Source organism: Mixophyes fleayi, chromosome 8, assembly GCF_038048845.1.
Source record: "Mixophyes fleayi isolate aMixFle1 chromosome 8, aMixFle1.hap1, whole genome shotgun sequence".
Classification (NCBI taxonomy): Eukaryota; Metazoa; Chordata; class Amphibia; order Anura; family Limnodynastidae; genus Mixophyes; species Mixophyes fleayi.
In genome coordinates, this window is record NC_134409.1 from 46668375 (window position 1) to 46685078 (window position 16704).

Here is a 16704-nt window from a genome sequence, read left to right on the forward strand (position 1 = left end):
ATATACAACTCAACCACAAAAAACACATATTCTCAAGTGGAGGCTATCAACCATGGACCACTACATATACACTATGTCCTCCACATAGTAATAGTAGAAAAAGTTATACATTTGTAGCATTGGATCGCTGTAAATGATACCTTTAGTCCTACAGATCAAAATCTTGGACGGTGTTACATTGGAGATATGCTGTGTCATTGTGGACGGTGAGGTATGGGTGTGGGCATAGGATGTGCCTTGAAATCTTTGTCATGTTTCTCAAACCATTCCTGAACAATTTCTGCTGTGTGGAAGGGCACATGATCCTGCTGAAAGAGGCCACTGACATCAGGGAATACCGTTGCCGTGAAGGGATGTACTTGGTCTGCAACAATGTTTAGGTAGGTGGTACGTGTCAAAGTAACAATCACATGAATGCCAGGACCCAAGGCCCAGAGCATCAAACTGCCTCAGCCAGCTTGCCATCTTCCCTTAGCACATTCTGGTGCCATCTCTTCCCCAGGCAAACGACACACAGGCACCAGGCCGTCCATATGATTTTAAAAAGAAAACGTGATTCATCAGATGAGGCCACATTCTTCCATTGCTCCACAGTCCATTTCTGGTGCTCATGTGCCCATTGTAGGCACTTTCGGCAGGAGATAGGGGTCAGCATGGGCACTCTGACCGGTCTGCGGCTACACAACTCCATATGCGGCAAGCTGCAATGCACTTTGTGTTCTGACACCTTTTTGTAATAGTCAGCATTAACTTTTTCAGGAATTTGTGCTACAGTAGATTTACAGTGGTATTGGACCAGACCGGCGGCTAGTCTTTGCTCCTCACAATCATCAATGAGCCTTGGGCACCCATGACCCTGTCACAGATTGTCCTTCCTTGGAACACTTTTGGTAGGTACTAACCATGGAATAATGGGAACACCCCACAAGACCTGCTGTTTTAGAAATGCTGACCCAATTTGTCTAGCCATCACAATTTGGTCCTTGCCAAAGTCACTCATATCCTTACACTTGCCAATTTTTCCTACTTCCAACATCAAGTTCAAGACCTGACTGTTCATCTGCTGCCTAATATATCCCATCCCTTGACTAGTGCCATTGTAATAAAAATAATCAATGTTATTCACTTCACTTGTCAGTGGTTTTAATGTTGTGGCTAATTGGTGTATGTTTGCATTGATATGTGTTCAGTGGTAATGTGTGTTTGCGCACATAATATGAATTGGTGGGACACTACTGTGTGGCATAATAAGAATTGGGAGCACTACTGTGTTGCATAATAGGAACTGGAGGCACTACTGTGTGGCATAATAGGAACTGTGGGGGCACTTCTAGATACCCTAGGCGGTGCTAAACACGCCCTTCCAGTGGCAAGCTGCAGCGCAAAGAATGCCTCTCTGTGTTTCCCTGGGTGTACACCCTAATAAAATGTGCACAGCTATGTGGTCAGGTGCTGGGGCCACAGTTATCTATAAGCTAGGAATAAATATGAGTAATAAAATGATCGTGTGTGTGTAGTGGTATAAACTGGTAGAGCAAAATTGTCTGGGAAAGGATCTAATACTATTCAATGAGAACTCAAACATCCATTCCAAACATTCCATAAGCCTAGAGACAGCTTAAGAGCAGCTGACACAAAAACACATAGCTCAACAGCATACCCTTCAACCAATACAGACGCATAAGAAAGGAACTGCAAACACAACACTACCTATTTCAGTGGGTTGGAAACAGTAAATATTTAGACAGTCAGACTGCAGTCACCAAAATGACAACAGACAGACTGTCGGCAGATGCCTTCTGTCGACATGTTTAAAATGTTGACATTGTGACTGTTGACAACAATAATGTCGACATTCCAAGGGAAATGCCAGCGGACCCACCGGCATTACAGCTGGGTCCAGGAATTTAATTGCTTCCCTGGCATTCAGAGTGGATAACACAAGAACGAGGCACTTCACTCAGAATTGAATCTCCCTCTTGGGAGTTTCTACTAACACCAATAAACATCATCAACAACATACCCAAGTAACGGGTGGCCCTCTAACTTTCAAAAGGGTCGCACATTACCCTTCGGCTCAGTAATAATTTAAAACAATTAATTTAATCACGAAGACGCCTATCTGTTAAAACATATCAGGAGGCATTTTAAAGAAATTACACTTGCTACTGTATAACAAACAAATCTGACAAAGCAGGAAGCTGCAAGTGATAGCTAGGGGGCTACCTGCTACCCATTACTGTCATATATGCTATGTTTACCATCCCTATCTCCGCAACTAACTGTAACTTAGAACACATCCATATACGGGGATGTACTAAAAGGATGATCACAGAAAGGGATGATCAGGATGATTACCTGCAGTTCACCCCCACAACACTGGGTGTCAGAATTCTGCACACTACAAGAAACATACAGCTTTTAACTATAAATCAGAATAAATTAAAAACTCTGTGAAGTACATTATCCTATATATTTTATATATATATATATATATATATATATTTATTTGTGGGGAGTTTGTTGTGTGTGGACCAGGCATATTATAATAAAATAATACAGCTAATCTGTATTTATAACAATCCTTAGTGTGTGATATTATGCTGTAGTGATATATTATTTGTTAATTGTATAAAAAAAAAAGCTTTCATATTTAAGTAGGATGATCACATTTTAAGCATAGATAAGTCCACTGTGGAGTGTTTTCTATGTGTTTCCAGTGGGAAGATCGCTATATCCTTTTTATTTACGTAGGATGATCACGTTTTAAGCATAGATATCAAATTAGTGGCCCAATGCTCTTTTACCCTTGAAAACCACACTTATTCAAAATTATAAGATATGGTAACTTTGCCCACTTTGTCCCCTGATCACATGGCCAAACCCTTGTTGGGTCAGGCTAAATACTATTGCAGTTTGTATAAGGGACCCCCTTTAGTGTTAATCTGATGCGAAATCGGTGATCCGACTTGATTTAATCCTTTAAAAATAAGCTTTTGTGAATAAGAAGCTGGAGCATGAATAAGAAGCTAGCTTTATGCCTCGTCTTTTCTGTGATCATCCGTTTAGTACATCCCTCCATATATCACATTATCACTGCACGTATACCACAAGCTTCATCCATTGCTAACCCTAATATTTTCATCATTTCAGTTTGAACACACATCACATATATCTACACCATGTCCAGGCCAGCTGAAACATTTAAACCACTCATCATCCACTTTCCCTCTACAACCAAATCCATTAAGCCATCCATCGGCCAAAGAAGAAAAAAAAATATTATTATATTAAATTTAAAATATATATATATATATATATATATATATATATATATATATACACACACATTTATTTGTATTATATGCAATTAATAAACCTTATACTATTTTATTATTGACTTTTATTTCATGCTATCATTGTTTGTTTTTTTTATCTTAAATACATTCGGGATAGACATCCTACACAGTTCAACACAAGAAACCAATAAACCACTCTCACATCCAAACAGGTGACAACCCCTCCGTTCCCGGTTCTTCGACGCGAACACCATTGCAAACACACCCCGTATCACAGCACACCCCGTATCACAGCACACCCCGTATCACAGCACACCCCGTATCACAGCACACACCACCCATCACACCCGCCAACCCTGTCCAGTTCAGCATAAGGTGCGCGCGCAACCTACCTCACTGCACACTTCAATAACATCAGAAAGCAGCCGCCATCTTCATTAAGGGAAAGACGTAACCCGCATGCGTCCACCTCAAGCGCTGCCTTTTGACGTCACACATTTTTAAAAAGTGCCAGGTTAATAAACGCTCGTGCAAGAGACTGCGCCTGACAAGATAGTAGCGGTGATATATCGTGAGTAGCGTCAGGTCTTACCTGATCTAACTACTTAATTACCACAGTACATGTAACCAGACATGATACATTGGATTTTCTTCCCCGATCCACGTATATGAGGGACACGCGATGTTCCATATATACATAACGTGTAACAGAAAGCAACCTCCTGGATGCAGTTTATAACCTGTGACCAGGGATAAAGCACGTCTGTAATATACAGTTATTCTATGAGTTGTGCCTGACATCAGCCCCAAGCAGCTATTAATTTATGTTGTACGAGAGTGTATAAATAGATGATGATGAGTGAAGCAAATATTAACTGCATAGAAATGACAGTTATGATTAGTGAGCAAGATAAATTATTTATTAATGAACATTTTTTAATCTTTAGAAGACAATATGGTTATGTTCTGTGTCAGTTTTGTTGGTAATACATTTTTAATTTCCTATTCTGAATACAATTTTGTATATTTTTTTGTGATATTTAGGGGTATAAATTGGTATGTTATTGCGTTCGCTTTTATGTGCATTAGTCAAAGGAAAACTTATAAAGTCATGAAAATGTAAACTTTTCTGTAATATGTCTGATTTACTTTTATATATTTTAGGCAATCCTAGAAAATTGCCATGGAATGTAATCAAATAACCTATTGAATTCTCTTCAGTTAGTCTTTCGGTCTCAACGCTCCACTGCGATTGTGTTGACTAATGTTGTCAATGATTTCATCACAACTAAAACCATTCTCTTCTAATTCTCCTGGATCTCTCTGTTGCATTTGACACTGTTGACTACTCTCTTCTCATACAAATGCTAAAATCCCTAGGTCTTCAAGACACCGTCCTATCCTGGTTCTCATCCTACCTTTCTAGTTGATCTTTCATTATTATTTTCTCTGGATCCACCTTTGCTCCGCTTCCTTTATCAGTTCGAGTACCGAAAGGCTCAGTACTAGGTCCTCTGCTGCTCTTTATCTGTACATCTTCTCTAGGAAAACTAATAAGTTCCTTTGGATTTCAGAATCAACTCTGTGTGGATGATACCCAAATTTATCTATCTTCTCGTGATCTGTCGCCACCTCTGTTGTCCCGTGTTACTGACTGTCTGCCATTTTATCTTGGATGGCTTCTCGCCAACTCAATCTTTCAAAAACAGAGTTAATAATAATCCTTGACTCGAAAGTAATATTTGTTCCCCACATCGACTCTATATGTAAATCACATTTTGTGTATTTAAAAACATTTCCAGAATACGCAAATATCTTACACATGACACTCCAAAAACTCTAGTTCATGCAGTCCTTATCCCTCGAATTGGCTATAGCAAGTCCACCCTTACTAGTCTAACCTGAAAACAGACTCTTACCCCTACAATCTATTTTTCACGCAGAGACTAGATTGATTTTCCTTTCAAATCATTCTTCATCTGCTGAATCACTCTGTTGCCTTTTTACCAAATCCAATATAAGATACTTCTATTAACCTACAAAACTGCACCAACATACATCTCCTCACTTGTCTCAAAATACCTCCCAAATCGATAACATCATTCTGAACAAGATCTGCGTCTCTCTTCAACTCTCATGCCATCCTCCCATTCCCGTGTACAGGACTTTTTTCGAGCTGCACCCACTATGTGGATTTCCATCCCTCGCACAATAAGACTTTCCTCTGGTCTACAAACCTTCAAGCGTTCTCTGAAAACTCACCTCTTTAGGCAAGCTTATAATATTCCTCAACCACCCGCTTAACCTCAGTAAGTTACCTTATTGCCACCATTTACACAATTCACCCAAGACAACAACCCTCTGACCCCCCTGACCAACATTGCTGTGTGACTGGATCATATAGCATACAAATCACTTTATACCTTTGCAATCTGGATGGACCAAAATACAATATGTAGACTTAACCTCATGCATTCAACTCCCATTGTCCCATAGATTGTAAGCTTGCGAGCTAGGCCTTCAGACCTCTCTGTCTCTATTACCCAGTATTGTCTAATACTATGTATGTCCCCAATTGTAAAGAGCTACAGAATTAGGTAGCACTATATAAATAAATGTTGATCATGATGATGCCTAGGTTGTTTCTTCACTTTTGCCAATAATAATTGTAAGTAGGTAAATAACACATCTTGTTTAGGTCCCTGGTTTTTGATGTTTATAACTTTTTTTTTTTTTTTTTTTTGCATGAACTGATTTTTAAAATTGTCTTTTTCTAGGACCCAGCGTGATTCTTCCTTTTTCTGTCCACATCACTTACTGTCACAGATATGGATAAGCTGACATTTCCGATGTTTCCAGCAATAGAGCTGGTTAATTTTTTACGGCAGAATATTTTAACTGGTACCGAAGGTAAAAGCTTTACGAAAAATGATATCTATCCTAACCCGAAGGTAAGATGTGTTGCAGTCATTCTAATCTGGTTGGAATAGCCATCACCGATTTGTGTTGTAGGTTAAAATTCTAATCTTTAATTATACATTGTCATATTACTATAACAAGAATATAGTACACTACAGCATGTCACAATACTATAGTAATCTATCAATGAGGTAGCTTCTGACCAGTTCTTCTAGTATAATTTACATAGGTTTAGGATGAGTTTACTGTTTTATGTTTCTTGTTTTTTTTCACCCACATAATGTAAAAGGATTATAATTAAAGAGGAATTGGCATTTTACAATATGGTTAGAACCCAGATTTTGGAGGGAAAAAAGGCAAAACCATTTAATGTTAGGGCATTGTCGCAGGGAGCACCACATTTTGGACATTCGGTAGCTTGATCAGGTCTAAATTTGGCCAGTCTCCATGGAGTGAGGTATGCTCTGTGGAGAATGTAAATCTGAATAGTAGTTGGTAGTTGCCTTTCAAAAACTACTGAGAAGTGTACTCTAGTCTTCATCTCGCAGGGGGCAACGGTCCTCTTCCCATTTCTCTCAAGTGTGTTAATTATAGTTATCATATTCACCTATTAAGTAGGAGTATGTGAAGGAGATGAGCCTCGAATATCCCAAGGGCTGCAATAACGTTTTCATAGGACTCCCTGTTCAAATTTGGTCAATATGACATGTTGACGTTTTAAATAGCAATAAATTACATCTTTGGGAAACCCAAATTTCTCTCTAAGATACACACTGAAGAACTTTCCAACCGATGTGTTATCTATAACTATTGTACCTGCGACTGAAGGTCCGATCAGTCTGGCGATTCATGCATACACACTGACACAGATCTGTGTTCTTCATCTGGTCCTCCAGTCTTCAGAGAATGACGGCACAATATTCATTCATTCTTGTCACACTAATTAAAACAGCCTTGTTATAGCTATCCACATGTCCTAACAAATTTCGTTTGCTTCTGTGACCTTAAAACAAAACATTCTGTCTCAGAACGAACAATTGAATTATTCCTTCTACAGTACTCTCTACATTTATTCCCCGGGACATTCATTGTTTGCATCGGCTGAAAAGAGTACGACTCTGTAATCTATGGAGATCGTGAAATATTAAACAGTACAACCAACCAAATGAGCCCACAATCGACACATTGGAACGTCTTTCGACCATCGTGTCACTATACACACTAACCCGACTTTGGTTGATTTGCCCGATTATTGGACGATAATGCTCCAGTTTGTACCTAGCCTTAGTTATTCAAGGACTTGAGATGCTCATCAACATACAATTGCCCAGTGGTAAAGGTACCATATTTAGAATCTAAAATATAATATAACATTTATTTATATAGCTATATTCATTTTTGTGTTTACAATTTTTTTGCTTTGTAAATTAGTCCTTTTTTGATCTCGTAAACCTAATACCTAGATTTAACTCAATGAATTAATTTGCAGGTAGAATGGGTACAGAAGCTCTTCATGAGAGTGCTGCAGCAAGTATTCAGTCATGGAGTGGAACAGTTTTATATGGTACGGACGTGTTTTCCATGAGTCTACATTGCTGTATTCTATGCCTATGTTATGTACCAATAGTAGGCGGTAATTGTAAGGATTCATATTTTTTGTGGATGTATGAATGAAAGATATGTTGGCAACGAAAGTGCATTCTGCTATTATAAACTGCCATAAACCAATGGATCCAAAATGTTCACAAATGGACCATTATTCTGTGCCATACATGCACACCCCAGGTCAGTCTGTACTTGACTGTCAGGTAAAATGAAAACATTCGCAATGTGTTGCAGAGCTGTAGCATCACATAGTGCATCTATTGCTATGGTAAGGAACTGCTACATTGGTAAAGTTGCTTTCAGGAACAAATTCTGATTAAATTCATTATCTGAAAATTAAACGTAGACTCGCCAGACTATTTGGCTCTACTGTATAGAGCAACTGGCATTACTAGTAAATTCAGAGCGAAGGGGCCAGGTAAGATATATGTAAGTAGTTGCTACCTATACGGCAAATATGATGGTACTGCTGTTATAGTAATATATCATCTTAATATTTTTGTTGTAATGTGGTCGATTAACCTTTTTCTACAGCAAGTGTCTAGCATCAAATTTTGGTTGGAGACTGTTAATTTAGAGCTTTTGAGTTGCTAATATTATAGGCTGACATTTGACAAAAGTAAACTTATATGTTGCAGGTACCGATGGATTTAGAAATTCCGTACCCACATCTTGTTGAAGGTTTTGCTCCAGTGGCTTATATTCTGAAACTCATGTATGTATTCCATTTCTTGTGCGAAGACAGCTGTTTTTTTTGTTTGTTTTTTTAAAGTTTAATTGTTGCTACTTTTTTCTATTTGTCAACACAAGAACCCTAGTGAATTGTTCTCAATGTGATTTAGAAATGTGTCTTAAATGCACTTTAGTTTTGTCTTGCATCTTTTGTGAGACACTGATGCTGGGGTATGGATTTTCCTTCCAGGAATTTGACTTTTAGAATATCTCTACCAAGTCTGTATTCCGCCCTGGAGTTTTTTCGATGTGCCCACAGGGGCTGGGTGCTTTTTTTTCAAAGCGGTTTGTAGCAGCTTTACTTTTAATAATAATGCTGCAGGATGACCTTATCTGACATCATGCATGAAGTTTTTTGCATGAAGGTCTTGGAAAAGATGGTCTTGATCTTCAAGATGGTGCAATTTACACTGTTCCATACGAGGGAGTTCCAGATTGAATTGTTATCAAAATGTGACAAATTACACCTTTTCTTGACCTGCCAGTTCACTGGACTGTCTTACAAAGATGTGTCAGAAGCTCCTCTGGTGGCTGAAGATGGACAACCTAAACAAAGGTTGCACCTTCACCAGTTTGGATTAGACAATTGTAACAGCAGACTCAAGCTTTTTGGACTAGGGAGCTTTGTGTGTCACAGTGCAGTGTTTTCAGGGCCTTTGAACTGAAGTCAAATTACCTGAGATACCTGCTACAAAGGAGACCTGTGTAAAACGTGCTCTAGTCAAAGAACATCTGTTGCGGGAAGTGGTCTTAAACTTCAGCTAAACATTGCCGTGGCAGTGGCATGCATCTATCATTAGGGAGGCACAAAGTGCACTCTTGCTATGAGGGAATAAACATTATAATGCGTCGGGCAGAACAATATTTTAACAACAATCTCAACTGTGTTCATACTACAAGTGTAGAACTGGCAAAAAGATTTTCTTAACAGGCGTGCTCTACTCTACGGAGAATGGGCTATACATCTGGAAGTGTTTCAACAAATTGTAAAAATAAAAAGGGGTCAGCTAGATTTGGACATGATGAAAATGGCCTCAGTTGTGCCACAAGGGGCAGTGATTTTGCGCAGGAACATGGGCTCCGCAGATAGTTTTAGTGGGCACAATGTCTGTTTCATGGAAGTTTCATCTGATTTTCTGTTCCCTCTGTTCGCAGAAGATTGTGGTTCATGGACATTCTCAGGATGTGAGCAGGGCCATTGTGGCGTCTTCCTCTAAGGTGGAATCTGATTTGGAAGACTAATATTTCCTGGTGCAAAAAGTAGTTTTCATATGAAAAAAAGAGATGTGGTCGCACACAGATTTAGGACTAGTCATCTATTATTCAGGATTTAATATAAACTCACAAAATAGATGGGGTGCACTCTAACATGTACATAACTATGGTCAGAGAAGAGTAGATAGAGGCACTCCAGTCCCTTATCAGTTAGACATAGATATAAAACTTATTTTTTATTAGATTATATTAAAACATCAAACACAGAAACAAAATAATAGTTAAAAGTGTGTGTTGTATATGTAGTGTATTAAAATTCAAAAAGCATCCAACAGTGGCGTAAATTATGCATCACAGAGGCAAAGAACCAAAGACATTTCTGTATAGGAACGTACCATAGCAAGCACAAGGTTCCACAGATTAGTTTTATCACCAAAGTACATCCAATATCATTACTGGATCTATAGCCTACTGATAAATTGTTATATTAATAGTCCCTATACAGTCAAATATATCTAACAGATGTATCCTTTCAGTTAGCCAGTTTGGTCTTTTAGTTTTCTTTCAGAAGAGAGTGGCACTCCATCTGGAAGTGCAGTGTGTTTTTGCAGGGAATGATACATGGGCAGCCTCCATACAATCCACCTACAACTTGTGATTTGAACTTGGTATTGTCTGCGCTGCAACAGCCCCACTTTAAAACTCGGTGGAGCGGAGTGTTTTTTATAGGAACAACTGTTTTTTTTTTCTCCTGGCTATCTCCAGTGCTGAGGTTCTGAACCATGGGCTCTCTTGCAGATCTCCACACCTCACTTTTCTTGAGGATGGGGCTGCTCTTAGGATAGAAAGGGGAGGAGATACAGATTTTCTTAGTGTCAAGCTCCTGAAAGGACCCTCAATACCCCAGTGTCCGTGCCCCCTAGCAGACCCCGAAAAACGCACTGAATGCAAGTATAAAAATCCTGTGTTTCTTCTGAATGTAAAGTGAATGTATTTTTAACAGAGCAGATGTTCTTAAAATGTTTGCTATGAGCTATCAGAATAAACTTATAGACTACTATTAACAACTTAATACTCAAGACCATGTAATATAATGGTTTCATAATGTATACATCTATTAAAGCTCTTCTCTGTTCTTGATATATATGAAGGCCACGATTCCTGCAGATGTGTCAAGTGTATGATTTTCACCCATCTGATGTTCTGAATCCAAGTAAGTTTGATTTATGATAATAGATGAGTTGACAGCAGTCTGACAAGCTGGACATTAACCTGACAGAATGTGTCTTGTGTTTAGAAGGGAAGCGCACTCTCTATCTGCTGAGTGGGATTGTTAACTATTTTCACTTCAGGGAAACACGAAAGGAGATGTACACAGCATTCTGCATGAGCTATGTAAGCAAAAAATATATAATTTTTTTTTTATTAATATTATTCATTTAAATGACACCTATTACTTTAATTTGTTATCTTTCATTTGGAAATTATACTATTGCTGTTTTCTTCTAGAAATCTGCTTTGGAGAATATGAACCAGCAGCAGAGGACGATTCAAGAGTTAGAAGCCAAGATAGAGAAACTCACGTAAGTTTGCAACTTCCTTATAGGCTTTCACAAACGGGTGCAGTACAGCCTTGCATTTTAGATCACCTGCAATGCAATCACTGGGATAAAATATGTATGTTTTAGAGCAGTGTTCTGTATCACTTCTGACTATAGAGAAATGAACCTCAATTTGGCTGATGAACGATCTTTAGAATATTTTTTTTAAAAAAAACAAAAGCCCTTCCAATCATACTACAACTTGGCTTTTCATTATTCCACAAGCAACTGCACACTAAAAATTAATGGAAAACACTGGTTTCGAAGTTTAGGGACCATACGTTTAAAAAGCTTTTATTTTATCTGGCTAGTAAATAAGAAGAAATGTACATCAATTCATATGACATTTTGGATGTCTGCAAATATCTACAAGCAGCCATTGTTCTTTGGGTGTTCCATCTGGTCACATAGAAGACTTCATTTCGAACGATGTACATTTATTTTACTTTCTATTTATATTGGCCAGACAAGATGAGGCTTTTTAAATTAACTATTACTTGCTAGTGCTGATCTTGTTTCATTTTACTGCAGCCCTTTTAGTTTCTAGGTTTACTTGACCACTGTGCAGTCTTCACATATTAATAAGAAACAATATAATGTATGCGCTCTTCTTTTGTAAAAATATTTTACCGTTCTTTTTATTTTTGTGTTAGAACTGTACCGCCTGAACAACAAGCAGAATTCAAAGCACTTTCTAGTGATATCCATGACTTGCAGCAGACAATAAGCCAGGAATATCGTGCAAAAGATGTAAGTGACCCCCCTTTTTTTTAATTGTATTTCTGTTTTTCATGCATTCAGTTTCAGTATGACTTTATTTTTTTTATAATTTTTTTTTATTCTGGCGACCCATCTAAGTGTTTGACCAAATGATTGCTATTTTATAATAAAACGCAGCTCGTTTAAACTGCTATTAACAGGATCTGAAAATAATTCTTACCAGTGTTCTTTTTGTCACGGAGGCAGGCCAAGAACTGATGCCTCCAAATATAAAAAGCAGTCATCTAACAGAGCTCTGTTACTCATATCTTTCTTTTTTTTTTTTTTTTTCTTTTATACACTGATTTGCAAACTATTATGTTGTATACCATTGTTTTCTTTTGTAGGTGGTTTTTCAGGAAAAGATTGCACAAAAAAAAACTGATTTTGCAGAAAAAAACAAGAAACTGGTGAGTAAACTTCTCAATGGGTAAATTAGATCATCTTGGGTGAGAATACTTAGTTTTGTCATTACTGTAGCTGCAATTCATTCTCTCTAGTTCTTTTAAGACTAATGTGCATTTTTAATGCATTTTGTGTAACTGCAGATGATTGTTTGCTAATTGATTTGATTAAAATATCTCTATTTGCCACAGAACCAGTATAAGCTTACAATAGCCACCATGAAGGAAGAGCAAGAGCGCCTAAAATCCCAGATTGTGGAATCTCCAGAACAGCGCAAGAGTAAGACAGAGAGGATGAAGGAAAATGTGCAGAGACTGAAGCAAGCAAGGGTAAAAACTTGAAGAAATGTTATTTCTATAATAGCTACACATTGCATTAAGTTGACTTGGAGTACCTTCTCCTTTGTTTGATTCATTGCATGTTTCAGTTATAATACTTCTTCAACATGTTTTTACCTCCCCCGATTTGGAATACTATCCTGCTCTCCCTCTTCTTTTTTTTCAAACTATGGACCCCCCCTCATTAAATGTTTGTGCTTTAGAAATAAAAATATTTGACTTTGCATTCACAGCAAGAAACAAGTGAGAATTATGACCATTACAGAGAGAGAGTGGCTGTGGCTTGTTTGTGGCAGTCAGATATAGTGGCTTACAATAAAAAACTCCACAGCATTGAAGCCAACCTGGAGACGTACAGGAAGATCCGCGAAGAGGTACACACCAAACTTTTCTATCTACTCCTGATTATGTTTTGTGAGGAAAGGAATCCGTGCCTTACGGTAGTCACTGGCATTGTGATTGTTTTATTGCAGACTAGACAAAAAGAAGAGCAAATTGTAAATAAAAACTTGGAACTGAAGTCTGTATCTAATGAAGATGCGCAATTAAAAAGAACCATTATGATTAAGAAAGAGAAACTTTCAAAAATGGATATTAAAAACCAGAAGAAACAAGAAGATTTTGAAGAGCGCAAAAAAGAAATCTTAGAGTAAGTTTTGATTCCTCTTACATGGCTAGATAACAATGACTGTCTAAGTGGTTGTGCAGTTTTATGGAACAGTCTTATCACATGTAGAGTTTTGAATTAATTTTAAAATACCATACAGGGTACCAAAAACAAAAGTAGCTCAATAAAGTTGTAAACAATGAAAGAGCAATTCTGGTTACAGCAGTGCATGTGCTATGTATTAATATAAAAGTCTCAGTCCTATCTCCATTTATACAGGGTCTGCAGTCACATCCAAGAAAAGAGACAGGCTGTGCATGAACGGGTGTCTCATGTTCTTCAAGAAATCCAGCAAATAAGCAATAAGAAAGATCAGCTACTTGAAACAGCAGAGGAAGAGAAGAAGAAATATCAAGTAGGTTCTCTGTTGTGGATAGGCTGGGTCTTCTCTTCTGAGTACATCTTTCCCAGTAATTATTTTTGCACTCTATATGACACCACTGTATGCTCCTTATGCAGAATGTGAAATTACATTATGATTCTGCTATAGCCAATTAAACTATACCGGACCACACCTACCTTGCAGATGCTGTTACATATATGAAGACAATGTATCTGCTTGTAAAGGAGGACACATACAGTAGTTATTTCTACTACATATACTTTTAATGAAAAAGATAGAAATCCCCCCACCTACCGTCACACTGCAGTATCCCCTGCCTACTTAACATCTCTTCCTATTATCTTTTTAGGATGTTATGACTGGTTTCAAAACTGGATTAGAAAAATACCATGACAGTTTGCAAAAAGCATCCGATCGCAGTGCTGAGCGGAGGCGCGAAAAGATATCTGAGCTGAAGCGGATGTTGAGTCGGCGGTAAAGCCGGCAATATTTCAGAATGTTTCACTTTTTTTTTTTTTTTTTCTCTCAATTATAACTTATTCAAGTTTTCCAAAATGTTTAACGCTGTTTGTATATGTACACAATGTAAATAAATAAGTGTTCACTGAAATAGCTGTATTCAGTTATTTGAGTTTGAGTCATTTGCAGGATAGTACTCTATTAATGTAACTTATGCCAAGCATAAAGTTGTGTTTTGTTATCATGCGAAGTAGAATTAGGTCTGCATGGGCAATTTCCGACTGCTCAACCTCTCTGCCACTAGCAGTAACATTAAAATTGAATGGGAGGGTCTTGAGCTATAAAACATAATTTGAACCATGTGGTGTTTTGCAGATATCCTTGAATCTTACTTTGCGTGTTCTCGGGTTAGATTCTTGATGTAGCCTTCCCACATTTTCAAAAATGTACCTCCATTTTTTTTTTAATCTAAAATGTGAGGGATGTAGCCTTTTGGATGGATTCATTCCTTTATAGGTATGTTGGGACACACCAGAGACTGATTATCGCCGGTGAGGAATGATACATTGAGCTAAAAGTGGGGCATGGTTCAATATGAGTGTCACCTTTATTTTATGTACTTGGGGAGCCCAGTGTATCTGGACATTTGAATGTAGCCTATTCTCGATAGACCTTTGTATTTCTGTTACATCCTATGGGAGACACGGACAATGGGATATAGAGGGTCCAGGCAGAGTTTGTCATTTGAAAGTTTCTTAAGAAGTCTGAAACTCACACACCCAGTGACATACAAACAGGCTCATGGCAACCAGATGCCCCAGGGGGGTACACACAATTGCAATCAGTCTCCCAATAACTGGGACCTGCTTGAAACTGCAGTACCCCCAGTGGTAGGTTGTCAGGTGAACCCATGACTCTACTTCAGCCTGATGCTTTGCTAAGTATATAGGAGGTGTGTGTGTGTGGCCCAAAGAAAAGCAAAACAAAACCCAGGTGGTTCAGTGGTCTAATAGCCAATGACTTAAAGGGTAGTTCATGGCTGTAGCGCAGGTTCAAATCCCATTATAGGCTTAAGTGCCTTGCTGCAGTGGCATGGCTCCTGTTTGTACTGATTGGTTAACCTCAAAAGGGAAGGAGCTTAAGCTTCACATCAAGGTGGGCGTGACTTATTTATTAAACACAGTTTTTCTCTTGGATGATCTAACCAATGCATGATTCTTTGTCTCTGGAGCAGGGGTCAAAAAGAGGTCCAGCCCATCTACTGATTCAGTGGGTTCTCTGATAGAGCTAGATTCTGTGTATATGGGGAAAAAAAAGTTCTTTATGTTTTAACAATTTAGTTGTTATACCCAATATTTGATTTCGTAACATCTTCAAATGTTTAGTATGAGGTGCTACCACTAAATTGTTTAATAGCAAGAAGGAGTAAAATACTTTATTTACTGTGGTTAGATTCTGTGTAGGATAGTGATTGAGAGATCAAGGAAGATTCCAGGATGTTTAACCTAGACTCTGCTAATGTTTTCCTCGGGCATATCACAAATCTAGGGGTGTGGATGATGCACCTGTCCCCATTACACTGCAGAATGCTCTCTTTTTAGACCATCAGGTGAAAGCTGGGGCTTTCATACCCTTTATAAGAGTGGCAAGTGTTGGATAAATACCAACCTAATATAAAGAAAATAAACCATATATATCCCTTTCAGGATGATATATCCAAATGGAGTCTTGCACCTAATATTTATTTCGCTAAAGCAAGTCGGTTGCTAAAGACCACGATTCCATTAGATGGTGGTGTCACCTGAAGGACCCTGTGGACAGAAAGATGGAGAGCTGTTTCAAAGTTACATATTTCCTCAAGTCTGGCGTAGCAGTAGCTTCAGTCTCGAGAGCTCTTAGGTTATAGTTTAGTGTTTTGCATACTGACATTGAGGAAATATCAGTAGACAATATTTGTTGAAATGTATATGAATTTATGCAAAAAACCATTGATTTTATTTGTGAGACCATTCTTTTCGACTTCAGCAGTAGTAGCAAAAAGGGCTATTTGGCTATGCCCCTGGGCAAAAGACCTGCAGGCAGAAAATTGTCTGGCCACACTCCTGTTGGAAGCTACTTTTCTCTGGGGAGAAACCGGATGTTGCGATACAGATGTCTGCAGTGAGTAGATCTAACAGTCTACCTCAAGATAAAGAGGAAGACATTTTTTCTTCTAGACAACAGTTTAAGGAAGCTTGTATTTAGACCGAGGTAAACATTATTCCAGGCAGTTTTATAATAATTCTAGCCAGTCCTTGCTGCGGGCCTTTAGCAAAAACTGCAGGCAAGAGCTTCAAAGAGCGCAATGACTTCCTTCAAGGTC

The 16704-nt window shown here is 38.2% G+C and overlaps 1 protein-coding gene across 1 annotated transcript; it reads left to right on the top strand.

Moving 5' to 3' along the window:
- Positions 1 to 3851: 3851 nt before the first annotated feature.
- On the top strand, positions 3852 to 14501 carry LOC142099249 (kinetochore protein Nuf2-A-like). The gene is made up of 14 exons (XM_075182510.1): positions 3852 to 3870; positions 6077 to 6250; positions 7708 to 7782; positions 8462 to 8538; positions 10922 to 10983; positions 11068 to 11165; positions 11280 to 11353; positions 12025 to 12121; positions 12478 to 12540; positions 12727 to 12864; positions 13107 to 13247; positions 13347 to 13522; positions 13760 to 13895; positions 14233 to 14501. Exons 2-14 carry the CDS (start codon positions 6128 to 6130, stop codon positions 14359 to 14361), a joined length of 1389 nt encoding a protein of 462 aa, XP_075038611.1. The 5' UTR covers positions 3852 to 3870; positions 6077 to 6127; the 3' UTR covers positions 14362 to 14501.
- The last annotated feature ends 2203 nt before the right edge of the window (positions 14502 to 16704 follow it).